Source organism: Salarias fasciatus, chromosome 5, assembly GCF_902148845.1.
Source record: "Salarias fasciatus chromosome 5, fSalaFa1.1, whole genome shotgun sequence".
Taxonomy (NCBI): domain Eukaryota; kingdom Metazoa; phylum Chordata; class Actinopteri; order Blenniiformes; family Blenniidae; genus Salarias; species Salarias fasciatus.
Genome location: NC_043749.1, coordinates 25,369,697 through 25,388,390, shown reverse-complemented (window position 1 = coordinate 25,388,390; position 18,694 = coordinate 25,369,697). Strand labels below are relative to the sequence as shown.

The 18,694-nt window shown below is 43.4% G+C and overlaps 3 protein-coding genes across 4 annotated transcripts; 2 read left to right on the top strand and 1 right to left on the bottom strand.

Annotated features, from left to right (window-relative positions):
* The first annotated feature begins 408 nt into the window (after window positions 1–408).
* fam83e (family with sequence similarity 83 member E) lies at window positions 409–6,671 on the top strand. Its single transcript, XM_030092698.1, has 9 exons — window positions 409–1,231; window positions 1,617–1,763; window positions 3,450–3,574; window positions 3,668–4,090; window positions 4,752–4,811; window positions 4,941–4,991; window positions 5,080–5,305; window positions 5,372–5,575; window positions 6,357–6,671. Exons 1-9 carry the CDS (start codon window positions 773–775, stop codon window positions 6,537–6,539), a joined length of 1,878 nt encoding a protein of 625 aa, XP_029948558.1. The 5' UTR covers window positions 409–772; the 3' UTR covers window positions 6,540–6,671.
* A 1,088-nt stretch (window positions 6,672–7,759) lies between these two features.
* utp3 (UTP3 small subunit processome component) lies at window positions 7,760–14,340 on the top strand. The gene is made up of 16 exons (XM_030092687.1): window positions 7,760–7,905; window positions 8,121–8,208; window positions 8,756–8,812; window positions 8,892–8,948; window positions 9,040–9,160; window positions 9,250–9,318; window positions 9,402–9,523; window positions 9,659–9,823; window positions 10,038–10,109; window positions 11,113–11,153; window positions 11,241–11,337; window positions 13,164–13,298; window positions 13,368–13,507; window positions 13,585–13,648; window positions 13,912–14,019; window positions 14,104–14,340. Exons 1-16 carry the CDS (start codon window positions 7,889–7,891, stop codon window positions 14,191–14,193), a joined length of 1,443 nt encoding a protein of 480 aa, XP_029948547.1. The 5' UTR covers window positions 7,760–7,888; the 3' UTR covers window positions 14,194–14,340.
* ppcs (phosphopantothenoylcysteine synthetase) lies at window positions 14,214–17,509 on the bottom strand. 2 transcript variants are annotated; one of them, XM_030092688.1, is made up of 4 exons: window positions 17,414–17,509; window positions 15,791–16,334; window positions 15,607–15,710; window positions 14,214–14,872 (listed from the first exon to the last, which is right to left on the bottom strand). In XM_030092688.1, exons 2-4 carry the CDS (start codon window positions 16,326–16,328, stop codon window positions 14,546–14,548), a joined length of 969 nt encoding a protein of 322 aa, XP_029948548.1. In that variant the 5' UTR covers window positions 16,329–16,334; window positions 17,414–17,509; the 3' UTR covers window positions 14,214–14,545. The 2 variants fall into 2 exon arrangements, with proteins under 2 accessions (XP_029948548.1, XP_029948549.1); XM_030092689.1 differs by having other exon boundaries at window positions 15,791–16,331; window positions 17,414–17,506.
* Window positions 17,510–18,694: the final 1,185 nt, after the last annotated feature.

Here is an 18,694-nt window from a genome sequence, read left to right as displayed (position 1 = left end):
AAGAGGAACGCTTTGAAAAATGTAGCGTATGCAGTCGGACCAGCAGCCTTTCCTCAGAAAAACGCTTCACATCAACAAAGATTTTAAGAAAAGATAATTAAACAAATCAAAACGTTTGACTCTTCCAGATCATGCATTATGCGGTGTGCGTGAACCGACCTGTCAGGACGGACCGGCCCAAAAAGGGAAGCGATGAGGTGTCAATGACACACACACACACACACACACTGTCATTATTCATCACACGCTCCGGTGGTGCAAAAATTGAAACGTTAATCTAGGAGGACCGGTGGTTTCATTTATTGAGCGGACCTGACGTGTGTGTGTGTGTGTGTGTGTGTATGAATGAGTGCCTGTGCAGCATTCACATCTGTCAGCTGCTCAGAATGTGTGGAATCTGAGAACAATGTCAGAAACAAGGAGTGGAAGGGTTACGAGGAGCCGGATGACAGGCAGGGGAGGGGACGGCTGCAGCAGATCCTCTCAGATCCTCTCAGATCCGGAGCCACACACACCTGTCCACCTGGATCCTCTCTTAAAATTCTCTTCTTTCGAAGCAAAGCGATCACATCAACTCTTTTGATCTGGTCTTTGGAGGGACGGCACCGCTGCAGAGAAGCTTGACTTTGCCAGAGGGATGAATGGAACGATGTCTTCGGGGAGGCTGAAGGCTGGGATGCTTTGGCCTCGGAGCAGCTCGTTCCACAGCTTCAGTCATCAGTGAGACTTTTGACAGGACTTCTTCACAGAGACGAATCCGAGGACCGCAGCCATGTCCAACTCCCAGGAGCAGAGTCTGGACGAGAACGTGGTCTTCCTGCCGGTGACCGAGGCCTCGGCAGAGTTCCTGCACTGCGAGCAGGAGCGGGAGGCGGTGGAGCGGCTGCTGGTGGAAGGGCCCGAGGCCTTCTACAGCTCCACCGAGCGCTCCGGCTGCTTCCTGTCCCCCGAGGAGGTGAGCCAGATCACCGGCTGGGCTCAGACCTACCGCTTCACCCCCCCGCAGACGCAGCAGCTGAACGGGGCGGACGGCCCCTACGACGACGACGACTTCTGCTCCACCTACTTCCCCTGCGAGACGGACATGCCGACCCCCAACCTGGAGCTGGGCTGGCCGGAGCGAGACCCCTGGCTGCTGCAGGGGAACATCACCGTGCACACCAGCCCCCCCGCCGAGGGCGAGCCCGCCGTCAGGGAGATCATCAGACGTCACCTACAGAGAGCCAGCCAAGTACGCAAACTAATGCATCTATCTGAATGATGGATTTTGAGATCAGCTGAACAGTTTTTTTATAGATTATTTCAGATCATGGTTACAGCGCATTGGGCTTAAAATATATATAATAGATGAACAAATGAAGCTGCAATAAAAATAAGAACATAATAATAATGTGGTGTCATTTGAAATGAGAAATAAGTATATAAAGGGAGTCAATATCAATAAATTACTGTCGATATATATATATACATATATATATATATATATATAACAGTTTCTTTATATAAATTTTAAATTTTTTTTCAGTTTGTTTATATAAATCCGATTTTATTTATGAAGAGAAAAAAAGTCTTGAACTCCTGATTCCAGCCTGAGAGTCGTTTCCCGTGCTGTGCAGGTGATTGCCATTGTGACGGACCGGCTGACAGACAGTGCAGTAATCGGTGATTTGCACCACGTTGCTTCGCGAGGCGTCCCCATCTACATCATCCTGAATCGACGGTCCATTCAGGAGAATTTCACGCTCAACAGGCTCAGGCACCCGGTGAGGCCCCGCCTCCAGAGCGGCACACACCCAGCAGCCGTCCTCTGGTTGACAACAACATGAATACAACATAAATAAAGCAGAGAATTGGGCAATCAGGTCCAGTGAGAGACAAGAGACAGTGTGTGTGTGTGTGTGTGTGTGTGTGTGTGTGTGTGTGTGTGTGTGTGTGTGTGTGTGTGTGTGTGTGTGTGTGTGTGTGTGTGTGTGTGTGTGTGTGTGTGTGTGTGTGTGTGTGTGTGAGGGCTGCTGAGCAGCATTTGTACTCTCTGGAAAGGTATGTCACAAACTGAGAGTGTCGGAATGTGACACACTCACACACACACACACACACAGCTGAACTGGTTGTACAGCATTCAGTGCTTCAGTAGGTGATGAAAGAACAGCCTGATGATGAAAGTTAAAAAAGACTAATGAAATTATTCCTGGTATTTATGACTGGTGTTAACGAAGGAGAATGCTCTCTGGTTCGATCCTGACTGAAGCATCAAACCACCACAGACTGCTGTGGTGGTTTGATGCTCCTAAATGACACGTTGACATGTGTGTGTCCTGCAGACCAAAGCTGGGATCAGAAGTGTCGTCTCCTTCAGCTTGTCTGTCATCCACACTCTCAGCTCAGCAGCAGATACTGTATATCCATAAGATCTGGACACAGTTTATGTTAAACGGATAGAATCTGTAACTTTCTCAGCACTGAACTGAACCGAGGCAGCCTCAGGTCACGTTCATAGTGTCGTTATCAGCTCTCAGCTCAGATTCTCTGGAAACGTTTTCTTTCTACACTCACCATCGGTGTTGTTGAGCAAGTTCCTGCAAATAAGTCGCCGGTTTCAGTTACTTCTTGAAAACATTCTAAACATCACTGCTTATTTTACTACTTTCTACAGTTAAAAACTTAGTATTTAAAAATGTTGTTGCCTTTAATTATAAAGACTTTTTTGAGTTTGTCTTAAAAAACAACAAAAACAACAATATGATGAAAATCTGTGGTAAAGTGCAAAACTCATACTTAAATTCTCATTAATTGTTAAAAAAAAAATCATTCACAATGCTGTTGTCTTATGTTCATCACCACACAGCATACTAAATGCAGAGAAAAGCAGTGTGCTCTGTGATTGCTTTTGCTTTGTAACAGTCAGGTTTTTTAAAAGAATGAACACGTTTGGCTTCAACAAAATGTTTCCCTTGAAAACAAAAACTGTTTATGTGTCAATCAGTAAATATGGATTTTTTTTTACATTTTATTTCAGTTCCTCTACAAGGTCACAATTGAAATTTGTTATTTTGCAGCAAAGACGATGTAACACCATCGTGTTCTGTGCAAAGTGCCATGCAATACAAGCTTAATATTCTATTGAAAAGAAAAGAAATAAAATGTTTTCATGAATTTATAAAGCCAAAACCGGACGTCATGCTAGATGTGTCCGGGGTGAAGATCTGCACTGAATATTATGACGCAGTTTAAGACTGAGCTGATTGATCACAGATTGATCCCTTCCATTCATGAGCCAGTGTGTTTGTGTGTGTGTGTGTGTGTGTGTGTGTGTGTGTGTGTGTGTGTGTGTGTGTGTGTGTGTGTGTGTGTGTGTGTGTGTGTGTGTGTGTGTTTGTGTGTGTTTGCGTAAGCCATCGCCTCTCAGGTTTCTGTTTGACGTGTTTTAACTTGAGTTCATGATGTGACAGAACATGCGGGTCCGAGTCCTCGGTGGGAAGAGCTTCTGCACCAGAACGGGCCGGATGGTGGTCGGGGAAATGAAGAACAAGTTTATTCTGGTGGATTTAGAGGTGGTGATTCATGGCAGCTACAGGTAAACACACACACTTTCACCGTCCTCTCTTTAAATGAAGCACACACACACACTCATGAGGGTGACCTGAGGCCTTGTTCTCGCGCCTGGCAGCCTCACCTGGACGGACGCTCACCTGCACCGGCAGCTCATCACCGTCCTCACCGGCCCGGCCGTCGAGGCGTTTGATCGGGAGTTCAGGATCCTGTACGCCGCCTCCACCCCGGGGCCCGAGAAGTGGAGCATGGCAGGGAGCCACGCCAGTGTGTCTCTTCAACTGAAAGACTTCTCAGATCCCGGCTTCAACAAGACGCTCTCCACCGAGCCTGAAGTCCTGAACCCTCCGTCCCCGCCGTCGGACTGCTTCCTGGACTGGGAGGCCATGGGGGTCGTCCAGAGGGACAGCAGCGGCTTCTCAGAAAGCCCTCTATATCAACACCAGGACATTTCGGTCCAGGAGGTGCAGCTGCAGCACCTAAACACTCCGGTTCTGGACGGATTTACCAGCAGACAGGAGCAGTTTGTGGACAGGAACAGGTACGGAATGTGGAACCAGCCCAGATGAATGGCTGAGTGTCAGGAGGTCGGGTTGGTTGTCAATGTCAACAGATACTCGCTGAAAGGGCTTTGGAAAATAAGATGTTTTGGGTTAAACCCCAGAGGAAACTCAAGAAAGATGCTGGTCTTGACTTGAAATGTAAGGAGATCCTGGTTTGAGTCTCGGTTGCAGCAGAAACAGTATCCAGTGTAAAAACTTATCAAGTTTCCAGAACAAGTTAAAGAAACTAGCTGTGGCGACTCTAAAAGGAGGTAAAGCAGACCACTTTTCAATGTGGAGGTTGATGGTTCAATACCTATCTTTCATGTGTTGAACAGTCCTAAAGAAAATGTTGAACTCTAAGTCTTTAATGAGGGCAGTGATTACTCTTGTTTTGGTTTTTGCACCAAACTCAAACACTAGTGCTTTGCAGGTAAAATCCTTCAGCAACCTGCCACCCACCTTCGGCATGAAACTCCTCCAAAAATGTCTCTTGAGATCATACTCTTTTTTTTAATGTGTCTACCATCAATAGCATTTAAGTTCAGTGCTTGTCCTTGACATTTCAGAGTTTCCCCCTTGTGAAACCCCCAAACATCCTTTTAGGATTGCAATATTTCCCACCAAGTTTGTTTGATGAAGCCTTTATGTCTTTGACAGGATTTATGAAAACACTTCCCCACTGACCAGTCCTGTGCCAGAAAGATTTACAGGTTCCAAGTGAGTCTCATCCGTATCCCAGACGATGTTGTGTTTTGCTGAACAAAACTACAATTGTACATTTTATTGTGATTTTTTTTTTTTATGATTGAGTGAAATGCAAAGCTTTCATTATTGTTTTTTTTTCAGACTCACGGATCTCTCACCAACAGAGGCAGCAATTCCTGAAAGAATGCAAAGGTAAAAATGAAAACATCCACCCATCCATCTTTTCTCCGTCATACAGAAAAACCCATTTCCTAAACAGAACGTGTGTTTTCTCCTTTAGGATAGAGAACAGAATAAAGATGGCTGTTATCAGTCAACTCTCCGATGAGAAAAACAATCATTTACCTGAAGAAAATCCAACAAGACTGGACACCAAAGCAAAAGAGCCTCCACACATGTTTTTATCTGCTCTGAGGAGGGAGCGCTCCAGGAAGGGCTACGTCCTGGAAGAGGAGAGCAACACGGACGAAAGCGGCCTCAGCTTGGAAAACTCTCCATCCTCTCGGGTAAGACACACTCCGTTCAACCAGAACCCAGAGCTCGGCAGCATCACTGAGACGCTCTCCTCTCAGAAACCTGTGATCCTGAGGACGCCGCAGTCGGAGAGCTTCAGCTCGCTGAGCGACATCATGAAGAGGATCCAGCAGAGGACTTCAGGCTTTTTAAAGAAAGGACCCAACTCAGAGCGAACGCAGTCCATGCTGGATCTGAGCAGATACAACCCAGACGCCAGCGACGAGGAGAGAGGACTCCCCGTGCCCCGGTACAAGGGCGGTGTAAGTCTGCCAGACGTTCTGAGTGAGTGAGTGAGTGAGTGAGTGAGTGAATGAGTGAGTGAACACATACAGTATAATATTATGCTCTAAGACACAATGTGATGTGATACAGTACTAAAGGATTTGACATGATGCAATACGATGCAGCACAACATACAATATGTGTTACAATACAGCATGGAGGACATGATATTCCAGTAGTACAACAAAATCAGACTCAATAAGATTTGATATAAAGTAATTCAATGCAATTTGAGTACATGCTCATTCCAACCTGTTTCAATACAGCGAGGGGGAATACAATCCAGGACAATATGGTCGACATGACAGAATAAAATGGTACAATACAAACTTGATCAGCATGGTGCACTATAATAGATATGCTACAATACAATGTAATACAGTACATACAATATATTTCAATACAGTACAATACATAACAGGTGCCAAAACAATATAATTTGTTTATTCCTGATATCTTCTGACTACATTGTAAATATATAATACACATGTTATTGAAACAGAGGTAGTGAACCTAAAATGTAATAATAATGCCCCTTTCACAAATAAATCCAAGGCAACGCTCTTTACATTTTAGTGAAGAACTTCTCTTCATGCCAAAGTTACACTGTAAAGCAGAAGAAAATCCTCATGTTTTCTGCTGCAGACATCTCCAGGTCATGAAGCAGTGGAGCATAAAATGTTCATTCTCCTATCTCTGAGTCTAGTTCTGTGGATATAAATTCCCATTGTGTTTGATGAATCTGTGTTTCCGTGACAGTTTGAGCCGGATCCGATGACTCCTGCTTTGGCGCTGATGAAGAAGAGGAACGACAATGTGAAATCTGCTCTGCTCGGACTTTCAAAGAACTTCCCAGTCAGGGAGCGGCCTCGCAGCTCCAGCTACGCTCTCAACATGGACTGGAGGAGGTCACTGACTGAGAGGGAAGCAGAGCAGGAATGAGGAGCGTCTGAAGAGGAAAAGGTCGTAACAAGCTGTGCACACCTCTGCTAATATGAAGGACAACCATGTCTGTTGATTGGATGTTTCTCACTTAAAGCATTCTGTAAATAATAAAACATTTGTTGTGAATGATGTGAATGATGTTTAATTCATGCATTTCAATGCTGCAGGTAGAAACAACGCAGAGAATTTATATTGAATTTGTTTTTTGATCACTATGATTTCATTTTGTGATGAATTCAATCCAGTTTACAGGATTCTTTTTACAGGATGACTTGGTAAACAACAAAGGAAAATAGTGACAATAGTTTTTCATTAAATGTGGCTGCTGTTTCTCTTTTAAGCTGCATGGATTTCAGCGTTTAGTGAGAGTAGTGTAGCCTACATAACAACGCTGAGATTAATGTGTGAAACATCATCAACGTCAAAGCCTCATTGTATAAAGTGAATATGCAAATTGCCACAAAAAAAAGACTTGGTTTTGTGATTTCACATCATTTTGCACGATGACAAAACATCAAACATGATCTATTATTGAATTTGTACTTTTTTTCTCAATAGATTTCATATTGCTCAGCCTCTGTGAAAATATGTTAAACTAAGTGCAAACATTTTTGCACTGAAACAAAAGAAAACATTTGCAGCTGTTGAAAAAATTGCATTTTTAGGTTGTTATGTTGCCAGATTGATAATCTGACCCCCTTGAGATAGAATTGGACTATGCATATCCCAAAGCTGAGATGAATTTGATAAAGCTGGTGTGGATTAACGTTTATGCAGAAGAAATAAAGAAGTAAACAATTCAGTAGTGAGTCGAATGGCACATAATATGTGGCCAGACAGTGGTTTAGCGTCTCTGTGTTCACTCTTATTGGTACATTTTCATGTGTGCTGGATATGTTTCTGAACCTGATGAGCGATCTTAAGTATTATTAGCATTTTGTAATGGATGCATGACTTTTCTTGAGCACAATAACAATAATTTTCACAACTATAGCAACTGATGGTGATCCTGAAACAACCAACATTTCTGTGCAAAGTATTAAAAAAACATCTAAAGTATGAAAGCATTTTTAAGCGTTTTAAAAGGTTTTTGTGCTTCACTGTATGTACATTAGCACATTACATTTCAGAGAACTCTAAATTATATGAAAGAATATTATAGATGGACAGACTCCTCCGGGTCAGCAGGTGGCGCTAGTGAGTTAAAGCTGACTGGGAAATATCAAACCACCGAAGAAGAAGAGGGCGGAAGCGCATGGTGGACTGTGTGCAAAAAGACAACACGTTTTGCGATTTAAACTCTTTTCTTTTTCTGTTTGCGGATTGTTTTTCCTCATTCATCCATCATGGTTCGAGCTAAACGGTGAGTTTGAATAAATCCAGCCTGAAGATTTTTACATCAGGGCTTGATAGGTGGTCGTTTTCGCACAGTTGAACTTACTTGTTTTCTTCATGTGTCGTTCTTGAATGACTCTCAGCTCCTTCTCATATTTGTCCATCTGGACTTAAATACACACTTGTGAGCAATCAGATGCAGTCTGGACCTAATATAACCCTAACGTCGTGTTTGTGTTTTAGAGGGAAGCCTGTGAAAACGCCAAAGAAGACAGAGCAGTTTCAGGAAGATGATCCTGAAGCCTACAGCAGCATGCCTGTCCCTGATAAGGTGAAAGACTGAAACACTCCGATCTGTTGGAGTTTGACTGGTTCATATAGCAGTAGATCACTTTTCAAAGCAGTTTTTCTTCCAAGCTAAGATCAATATTTGAGGAGCTTCCAGTATATCACTAGCAAAACCCAACCTGAGACACATTTCCAACCTAAATGAACCTATGACCAGAGACAGCAGTTGTAGAAATACCACATCAGATTCGAATGACTTGAATTTGTCGCATTTCAGAGTGAACAATCAATACTTCCAAGTGTGTCATCACTATTTTATCTATATTTCAGTGACTATTTCCAGTCCTATTGCTCCACTGACATCCTCTGACACCGAACTCCTACACCCAGTTACAGATGCTAAAGCTTAACCAACCATCTGATTGTTTGATTTGAATCATAATGACCACGCACAGGTTACCTGGACACTCTGTTATCAAATCATACATTAATTTTCTGATTTGTTTCCATCTCTGTGCACCCTCGGATAACAATTTGTCGAATGTCTTGGAGTTTTTAATTGTAAAGAGTCTTTTCTTTTCTTTAATTAGAAATCTGCACAGTACACAAAAGACAAAATCGACCAGTTTCACGATGAGAAGATTGCGGTAAGTTAACTTGAGGTGCTCTTCTGCTGTGTTTTGTAGGCGATGCTGTTTTCTAATTTCTTTTGTCGTTTGGTCACAGAACCTTCTGGCCCGCGGCGTTCAGGTGGACAGCGATATGGAGGAAATGGACGACGAGGTTATTACATTATTGTGTGTATGCTGGTTAAATCTTTGGGTAATGGATGTAGATCAAGAACTAACTGAATCCTCTTGTCTGAATTTGTCAGGAGGAGGTGATGGCGCTGGACGATTCAGAGTCAGAAGACGAGGAGGAGGAGGAGGAGGAAGAGGAACTGGAGGAAGAGGGGACAGACATGGAGAGCGATCTCGAGGGGAAAAAGGAGGACGGTAAGTTTAGGTTTGAAATCTTGTCACATTTTCAGACTCAAACTGAGTCATTAAGCTGAGTTCATCTGTCACGATGTTCTCCTCCTCAGATCTTCCCAACGAAATGGCGTGGGGCAAGAAGAAGAAAATGTTCTACGACTCGGATTACGGCGCCATCAGTAAGGATCTTGTGTCTCCAGCAGGATTCTCTCTGCTCGTAGAATTCCCTCCATGTGCACTGATGCATCTGTCTTCATCACAGAGGGGAAATCGCAGGAGGACGTAGAAGCTGAGGAACAAGAGGAAGAGGAGGAAGCCAAAAACATCCAGAAACGTTTAGCTGCAAATCTGAGCGAGGAAGACTACGATTTAAACTTCTTTCAGGTATTTTTCATTGTAAATCCACCAAATACAGAAATACTCATGACTTTATCATAAACAGAAGTGGCTTTTACAGTTTTTTGTGGTGTTATTTGTGTCTCATATTTTTTTCAATTTCATCTTGCTGCCTCAACGTAGGAGTTTGCAGTGGACGAGAAAGAAGAAGAGGAGAAAATTAAGACTGCAGAGAAGAAGGAGAGGATCGTGAAAGACCTGAAGCAGATGTCTCAGAAAGAGAAGATGAAGCTTTTAAAGAAGGAGTCACCGGAGCTGCTGGAGCTCATTCAGGACTTCAAGGCCAAGGTGATTCACTGCAGGGATCACACACACACTGTCTCTATGTGGCATTTACATTTGTGATTACTTCTTTTCATGTTCCGGTTTGTCTGGATGAAAGGATTTTAACACCTGCAGAAAGCTGACGGTGTCTGGTCCTCCACCACTCCACACCGGCTCCTGTGCTTTCAGATCCAGCTCACTTTTATTTATATTTCATGTCATTTCTGTGCCTGTGCAGCTGACGGAGCTGAAAGACGAGGTGCAGCCGCTGGTTCAGATGGTGAAAGACGGAAAGATCCCAGCAGGGAAGGTGAGAGCGCTCCACCTGTGTCGCTGAGTCTGCTTTTTAAAATTGTTCTGCAGGATCTGAATGTGCACACATACGGCATTTTGAAATATAATAGTCACATATTTTAATTTGGAAGCAGCGACATGAAACCTCTGTTCAGGTTTCCCGTTTAAAACTTCACGATTTATTATTTGCTTTAAGCAACAAACACATATTAAATAAACCGGAAACAATTTGAGATAAAGATTATATTAGCCATTTTCAGGAATTTAGTTTCTTAGGTATCAGAAACGCTAAACAGGAAACAAACAAGCAATTTCCAGTGTGGAAGAACGAGTCGAAAGAAATCTACACTTTATTTCTGCCCTGTTTTAGCTGTGATTTTGTCCTTTAACTATTCTGAATCCATGAATTCACTCTTTAACCTTACATCCCTCCATATTCTGTTTCCACTGCCGTTCAAAGTGTCTTCAGATCAGACTGCTGACGCGACCACAGCAGATTGAAACACTCCGGCTGATTTCATCTTATATTTCTTCAGTTTTCAAGGCAGTGTGCTTGTAAACTATTCTTCCACAGACCTGATTGACTCTCTGAGTTCCTTCTTTTACACACAGAAAAAAAAAAAAAAAAATACCTCGATCTTGTCCGATTCTTTTGGTTTTGCTTCTTTTTCTAAATGTTGAAAACACAAAGTGAGTAAAGCTTCTTTACAGGCAGACTTGGTTGAATCTGGACTTTACTTCTGGGCACATGTAACGGCTGGATCGGCCTCCGCCAGCTTTACATGATCCGCCTTGAACTCCTTGATCCCAGAAAGCAAATCGTTTCCTGAATATTCAGTTTTGTTTGCTGTTGCTGCCATCAAGTGGCAAAAACTCTCTCATCACAGGCTCAAGAGTTTTAAATTAACCATGGGAAATGTTGCCTGATTTCACTTAATCGTTTTCTTTCTTGACTTAGTTTAGGAGACACTTTGTTTCTGTCATTCGAACGATAAAATGTTTTTGTTTTTTTTCCAAAGGGTGCAGACTACCTGAGGACCAAACAGCAGCTTTACCTGAAGTAAGTTGTGAATGCTTGTCAGTAAATGTTGGCGGGACCGGGTGCAGGAGTCCCGACGGGACAATTCACGGCTCTCTCCCGCTGCAGCTACTGCACCAACATCAGCTTCTACCTGGTGCTGAAGGCCAAGCGGATCCCGGCTCACCACCACCCCGTCATCGAGAGGCTGCTCACCTACAGGAATGTAAGTCCGCACAGTCTGAAGTGAGGAGGAGGAGGAGAAGGAAAAGCAGCCTTCATGAAGGAACAATCGCATTCCTGATTCAGGTTTCAGTCGTTCTTTGGTTTCTCACCATCCTAAATCCAGGTTAATCTTCTGAACTGGTTTCCAGCAGGTTTTAATCTTGCTGTAGAAAAACTTTCCATTTGATTAAGACTGGAGTTTTTATGCTGGTTTATCAGATAAACACTCGTAGTATTATGATCATACGAAGATTTACAGTAAATACAAACACTTCGGGTGATGTTAAATTTTGGTTGGGGATTTTTTTTTTTTTTTCAGTTGGTCTGACAGTGCTCTTTCTTATTCATTCTTTTTCTCTCTTTTGATTTTTCTCTTTTTGTTGTCATTGTCTTTTTTTGTCAGTTCTTTCCTTTTTTTTCACTACGTAAAAACAAAGTCAAAAAAGAATGAACAAGAGAGAAAGGAAGTGAAAGAAGAGGAAGCAGAGAAAAACGGAGAGAGAACAAAAGAGAAAGGAGGCTTTTACCGGGGCATTTAGTTTTAATGAGTTCCGCATTTTTTTATTTTTTTTTTTTGTGTATTAATCATATTTTGCTTCCTGAATTCAAATGCTGTTGTTTTTAATTGGCAGAACATGAACACACGCTGTGGAAACAGTTTGGTGATAGTGATGCTGCGCCTGTTGATGAGCTCCTGTTAAAGTTAAATTTGTGATATTTCGTGCAGGTCTAAGTTCCGGTCTGGGTGTTTTAGGTGTGTTTCTGGCTCTTTCCTACCTTCTTACTAAGGATTGACCGATATGGCTTTTTTAGGGCCGATGCTGGTTATTAGTACTTATGGAAACCGGTATGTCGAACCGATATTCATTTGCAGTAAAAATGAACATTTTGGCTTCAAAATTTAGCTGTGGGTGGGACGTTGTTACACAGATAAAAGTAGTGACTTCAGGCAGAGAGAGAGAGACGGCTGCATATATGATCCAAAGAGCACGTTTTCAAATAAATTTATTTTATCAGCTATTGGTGGATAAAAAGGCTGATACCGATTATTAGAAAAATGCCCAAAATCGGCCGATAATTGGTCTATCCTTATTATTGACTACAGGATTCAAACATAAACTTCCAGACTGTTCCTGTGAAAACAGGAAGAAGATCCACCGGCTCCTTCAGACTCGTCTCTGGTGTTCCTGCCCGACTTTCTAACGCTCTCCACTAAAACTTTGTATGGAGCACCATCTGTGATTCACACTGGTTTTTCTTCCTCTGTGCCAAAAAAAACAGCAACAACCCTTCAGCCTGACCTTTATCTTGTGGGAGATTGGTGGGGAAAAAAAAGTCACAAGAAGCCAAATCTGGCGAGTGGAGGATGATGGGAGTGAGCCAGAAAATCCCACCAGGAAGCGACCTTTAAAAAAAAAAACAGCATGTTTCATAAAGTTAGTGTTGAGGCGGATGAAAGAGGAGAACTCGGAAACGAGCAGCATTTCATTTGTTGCCTTTCAACAAGTGTTTCATTTTGCGGGAGTTTTAGGTTTTGGTCACTTGGCTGCAGCGTCGAGTCTCAGACGTTAATTTTACATAAAAGGAAAAACACTGGATGTTGCCCTTTTAACACCTGAAACAAAAAGACAGTTTTTGGATCTTTCATTGTATTTTTCACCAGAAGGTTTCATTAAAACTGGCTTCATGTTGAGATTGGAGTAAATTCATTAAAAAAAAGTTTAAGTTTTTGCAAAGAAAATGGACATTTTCACCACATATACACTTTTCCACAAGGAAACGCTTTAAAGTTTAAATTCAAGGTGAACATGTCCCTCTGTGTTGCAGCTCATCAATGAACTGGGTGCGGTGGACGCTCGGTTAGCGCCGCAGTTCCGTAAGCTGCTGGCGGGCGACAGCGACAAACCAACCGGTAAACCGAACGAAGGGAAGAAGACCGGAGTCTCCAGCAGGAAACAAAAGGTGAGTCGTCTCAGTTTTCCCTTCTTTCAACATCGTACCGGAATGCTAACTAGTGCACGTCGGACGCAGGAGTCGGGAGAGGTCGAAGAGGCCGAGGAGGAGGAGGAGGAGGACTCCGACCTGGACGAGGAGGCGGCGCTGCGTTTCTACAGAGACGTGGAGGAGCGGCTGAAGAGGAAGAGGAAGAGCAACAAGCCGGAGGCCGCAGAGTGAGTAACCCATCGGCGTCCGACGGTCTGGACAAAAAATCTAGCAGGGATAAGACACAATGTCAACGTGTCTGCAGGCTGGAGGAGGATGGAGACGAGGATGAGCTGGATGCAGATGAGAAGAGAGGAATCACCTACCAGGTACGTCCTCACACACGCTGATAATGTTCATGTTGTCTGTGGATGTGTGTCGTTTCGCGACTGAATTGTAAAAAATAACATTGTGAAGAAACTTGAAGAAAAATGTGAATTTTTTTTTTTTTTTTTTTTTTTTTTTAATGAAATTTAGCAGAATCGTAGTCTAAATCGTAGTCAATCTGAGCATCAAGAAAACCGTCCTGTCTGGATACGGAGGACAGTGTGGCTGTTTTCTGATCTAATCACGAGCGCTAAAATCCTCCCAGATGGCGAAGAACAAAGGGCTGACTCCGAAGAGGAAGAAGATGGACCGCAATCCCAGAGTCAAGCACAGACACAAGTTCAGACGTGCCGTCATCCGCAGGAAGGGACAGGTCTGTACTTCACGAGGCTCATTGGTTGACTCCAGGAGTGCATGCTGGGAGATGGTGATCTGACCTGCTGTCGATGTTCTCCAGGTACGGGAGGTCCGCCGGGAGGAGACCAGGTACAGCGGAGAGCTGTCTGGAATCCGAGCTGGAATCAAGAAGAGCATCAAACTCAAGTAACGCGGAGGAAGTTCCCAGTTCCTCCTCCAAATGGAACCCAGAACACTCACAAAGTTTTACAGGTTTATTGGACTTCAGCCCATCACAGATTTCTCGTTGTTAAAACTAATAAACGTTTCTGTCCTGAATTAATGTACAATGTGGATCAGTCTTCTCAGATCTGTCGATAATGTATTATTTTGACCCAACAGAGACGGTATGAGAACATGTAAACAGGCGGGAAGCCTTGTTTGTGTACATATCTGTAACAATGATACAGCAGCGCGAGCATCCAGTCACTTGTCAGCAGAGCAGGTAAATATAAACCAGTCAACACGAAGGGCGGAACAGGTCGCAGCACTGAAAGCGTCCGTCAGCCCGCCTGTTCGCTTACGAACTTGTCGTGCGCCGACGTGAGGTTGGCGACGATCCTCTCCTCGATCTCCACCTCGTTCTTCACGTCGTCCTCGCTGAGCAGCAGCTCGGCCTGAGCGTCGGGGGTCACCACCACCACGTAGCCCCGCCGGGAGTCCAGCACGTTGGCCACCACCGCCTGGTGCCTGTAGGTGTCCAGAGCCCGGCGGGCCTTGTCCAGCAGGATGCTGGCGTCCGTCTCCAGCTTGAAGGACGTGACGAAGGCCTGAGGAGCCCAGTCCTTCACCAGGGGGGACAGGATCTTAGGGACCATCTTCATGCTGAGCTGAAAGAGGAGAGAAGAGTCTGCATGGGTGTATTTAAGCAGGAGAAGACCTCAGATTCATGGATGTGAATGGAGATGTGTGGCATAACAGATCAAGTATTGCGAACATAGTGGAATTAGCAGATGGCAATTTCATTAATATTATATATTTATACCAGATAAAAACTTAGTTTGTCATATTCATTCATCAAGAAAATAATCTCCTCCTGTGCCCCAAAAGCTGCATTGATATCACTTAAAACTAGAATAGTGGAAGTATTCTGTAAACTCACTGGTAACAATTATGAACAGTCCTGTGGAAGACAGAATGCTTGTTTTTTGTTTGTTTGTTTTTGCTAATGAAGGCAGTGATCCCGCGTGCAAATTCCTGGTCTGAACCAAAAACCAAACCGAATCCAAGTTGGACGGTTGCAATGTTTATTCTGCAAATTCCAAAACGTTAAAACGGCATCAGAAGCTCCTCAGTAATGATCTGCTGCAAATACGAGGCTTGTGAACCTATTGTCTTCTGTGTTAAGTTTGATACTGCACCCTGGAAATATCCCACAAGGCCTGCAGTTTTAAACATGTTCTAATCAGATCGTCTCACCTGAATGTAACTAACTCTTAACAGAAATTTCAAATAGCCGAAGTGGTGAACTGATACTCAGTGAAGTGTAAAATCAGGGTTGTCACCTTCGCCTGCCAGTGGTCATAATGTTTCGGCTGAGGCGTGTACATGAGTGTTCACTCACTTGAAGCGGCCCGTTGGAAGACTGGATCTTGTGCTCGGGCATCTCGGACGCTGGGATGTAGAAATCGGACACAGCTGCTGCCAGATAAAACATGGCCTTTGCTCCTAGAAGCAGAATAAACATTAAGAGACGAAGGTCTGAGCATCACTGAGCCGCAGCCGGAGTCTGAGCAGGACGGCCGTACCGATGGTACTGAGTGCCTGAGCTGCTGCTTTCAGGAGATGCAGATACTCCGACAGGGTGCTGAACTCCACGGGCAGCAGAAGCTTCCCCTCTTTCACCTCGTGGTATCGCTTCAGCACTCTGCCAATGTTGGGGAGAACCCGCTGGTCCACCAGCACCTCCCCCGAGCTCCCCGGCGCGCCGTCCAAATCCCTGAACTGCAGGGCGTCCAGCATGTTCATGCTCAAGAACATCCTGGCGTAGGGGTAGAGGGAGCGGTGCCTGTGCAGGAAAACCACGGCGTAGCCGGAGTCCATGAAGTACTCCGCCGAGGCGGCTCCTCGTCTGCCGCTGCTGAAGTTGTCCAGGAAACGGACCGTGCGGGACTCCAGGGGAACCTTGGTGCCTCCCGAGGTGATGAGGACCACCCTGCGGCCAGCGGCCGCGTGGAAGGCAGCGAACGCCGTCATCTTCTCCTTGACTTCCTCCACATGGGAGGGAACGGCAAACTCCTCGGCTAACTTCCCGTCGATGGAGGAGGATATTCTGGGTTCAGCCATCTCCTGCTGAGAAGAGGAAAAAGCTGATCTTTGGGGACACAGTGGTGTCCAGTTCCGTACACGCCCCAGAGCAGCATGGTGCATTGTGCGAAGTCCAGATTGGAATTGAAGCTTTCACTGTGAGTATTGCATTTCCTTCCTGTGAGTTTATTTCAGGTTAATTTCTGCCTCCTGTGTGTGACAGTTTGCCCTGCTGGCTGACCTGTCCAGGATGTAACCTGCTCTGACACAGTCAGCTGGGATGGGCTCAGTAACCTCTGACCCCCAGCTCTGAAACCAAACTGCAGTGTTTCTTTGAGGGACTACTGTGTGCTGGAATTCTGACAGCTGCAACATTAATAAATGTTTTTATTTTTTATTTTTTTAGGATTGTTTTAAGTTTCTTTGTTTTCCCCAAACAATTCACTCACACGTCACATCAAGCATGTAACATATTAATTACTGTTAGTTGGTCTTTACTCATTTCTTTACCTTTAAAATTGAAAGAAGCATTTTTCCTCCACCGGTGTGTGAATGGGTGAATGTGATAATACAGTGTAAAGCGCTTTGGTCTCTGCTAATGCAGATGAAAAAGCGCTATATAAGTGTACCATTTACCATTTTTTTACAACTTGCATTATCAAACAATGTTGCCTGGATTTTCATTTAATGTCAGTAATGTAGGAGAAACGGATGCAACATGCAGCTTTAGTGCTTTAAGATAGTGAATTGAAGGCAGCCGAGAAAAAAGTGAGACAATACACGTCTGACACGCACGCGCGCGCACACACGCGTGTCCTCTGCATGACAGCTGGACTCCAGTTGCCCTTTTCTGGGACCAAACTTGCAGGATTTGTCGACAGAAGACTTGGCGTGTTTACCTGCCATTTAACTCAGTAAATCAGTACCTGCGAGTGTAACCGAGGCTGCGTTGACACACCGATCAGAACAGACTGAACCTAAAAACTTTAAGACTCAGTGAAGTCCAGGTGAGAAGCTCTCAGCAGGTAACTAACTCCTCCACTCTTCTCATCAAAACCTTTCCCGCCACATTGTCAGCGATTTTGGACAAAACCTCGAATCACAGAAGCGTTTTCCGTACTTACAGGCAGCGTGCAGGAACCTTTGGACTGAGATTTTGTAGTGTGTTCAGTTTTTTTAAATCAGCTAAACTGCACAAGTCAGACACTTCCTGAAAGACCCCAACAGCACCACTCTGTGGTTTAAATAAAGACAGAGGAAAGCCGACAGCGCCACTGGCGGACGCAGGAGGTACTACAGCCAAAACACATGGCGTTTATCAATCGGGAGCACGTCATGCTTTTCTTCTGTTGACAATTTTATGAATTATTCACATAAACAATCAAGCTCAAACATGAAAATCTAAATGGGAAGATCAAATCAGATAGTTTAATTTTCTGTGAGTCTATATAAATGTACTATTTTAGAAACACACCAAATCCCTTTCTGTGATGTTATTCCTATGACAAGTAACTCAATGAGCCAAAAAAAAAAAAAGTTAAAAATTTTTAAATTTAGTTGACTACACAAATAAAATCTTATGTGATTTAAATATCCAAATTCATTCAATCAAGTCTTTCTTTTGAACCAGGTAACAACTAAAATCTACCCAGATTGCTTGTTTACTGGGTATATCAGTGTAATTTTATTTTTTTTATTGAACCTTATTTAGCCAGGAAAGTCCCATTGAGATTAAAAAAAACTCTTTTTCAAGGGAGTCTTGGGGATACATGATGTGTTTCAGATTTACAGTCAGTCTTTTTTTTTTGTTTGATATTTTTATTGATGTGCATAAGAACAACATCTCAATTATCCAATCCAAGTGGAGTTTTAAGCACCATTTCTTTTTGTAATTTTTTTGATCAACACAATGTGAAACACGAATAAAGTAAATAAGTAAAACAAATAAGTGAACAAAAAATAATTAATAAAGAAAAAAATAAACCACACAGAAGAAAAAAAAGGAGGGGGGGGGGGAGTTAAACTTTCACCAAAAAATTAATAAGTGCTTGCTACTTTTGAAAGAATTTATCAGTCATACCTTTCTTGGAATATCCAATCTTTTCAACTTTTAAAAAAGACATGACCTCATTATACAGTCAGTCTTTAACATTGTAAGTGCTTAAAATTACATGTGCTCAATCAGAACTTGTCCTCTGTTTTTTTTTCTGCCTTGGTGAAATGTTGCTGTTTTGAATAAATATAGAAACTATTTTCACCACAACTGTAGAAGTTACCCTCGGAAGTACTCATAATCACCCTGTGGGAGGCACTGTTGTACTGTTAAATAATAACCCTTAGTTCACGTTTAGTTGTATTGATTAATGTGATCAGAATCAGATAATCTAACTGTGTTTATTTTTCAG

Coding starts and splice junctions, on each gene's coding strand:
- ppcs (XM_030092688.1), bottom strand. CDS start 16,328: ATGGCTGAACCCAGAATATCCTCCTCCATCGACGGGAAGTTAGCCGAG. Junction 15,711..15,790: donor TCAGGCACTCAGTACCATCG/GTACGGCCGTCC, acceptor TTCTGCTTCTAG/GAGCAAAGGCCATGTTTTAT. Junction 14,873..15,606: donor CTTCCAACGGGCCGCTTCAA/GTGAGTGAACAC, acceptor CTCCTCTTTCAG/CTCAGCATGAAGATGGTCCC.
- utp3 (XM_030092687.1), top strand. Junction 13,299..13,367: donor TCTCCAGCAGGAAACAAAAG/GTGAGTCGTCTC, acceptor CGTCGGACGCAG/GAGTCGGGAGAGGTCGAAGA. Junction 14,020..14,103: donor TCATCCGCAGGAAGGGACAG/GTCTGTACTTCA, acceptor GATGTTCTCCAG/GTACGGGAGGTCCGCCGGGA.
- fam83e (XM_030092698.1), top strand. CDS start 773: ATGTCCAACTCCCAGGAGCAGAGTCTGGACGAGAACGTGGTCTTCCTG. Junction 1,764..3,449: donor TCAACAGGCTCAGGCACCCG/GTGAGGCCCCGC, acceptor ATGATGTGACAG/AACATGCGGGTCCGAGTCCT. Junction 4,091..4,751: donor CAGTTTGTGGACAGGAACAG/GTACGGAATGTG, acceptor TGTCTTTGACAG/GATTTATGAAAACACTTCCC.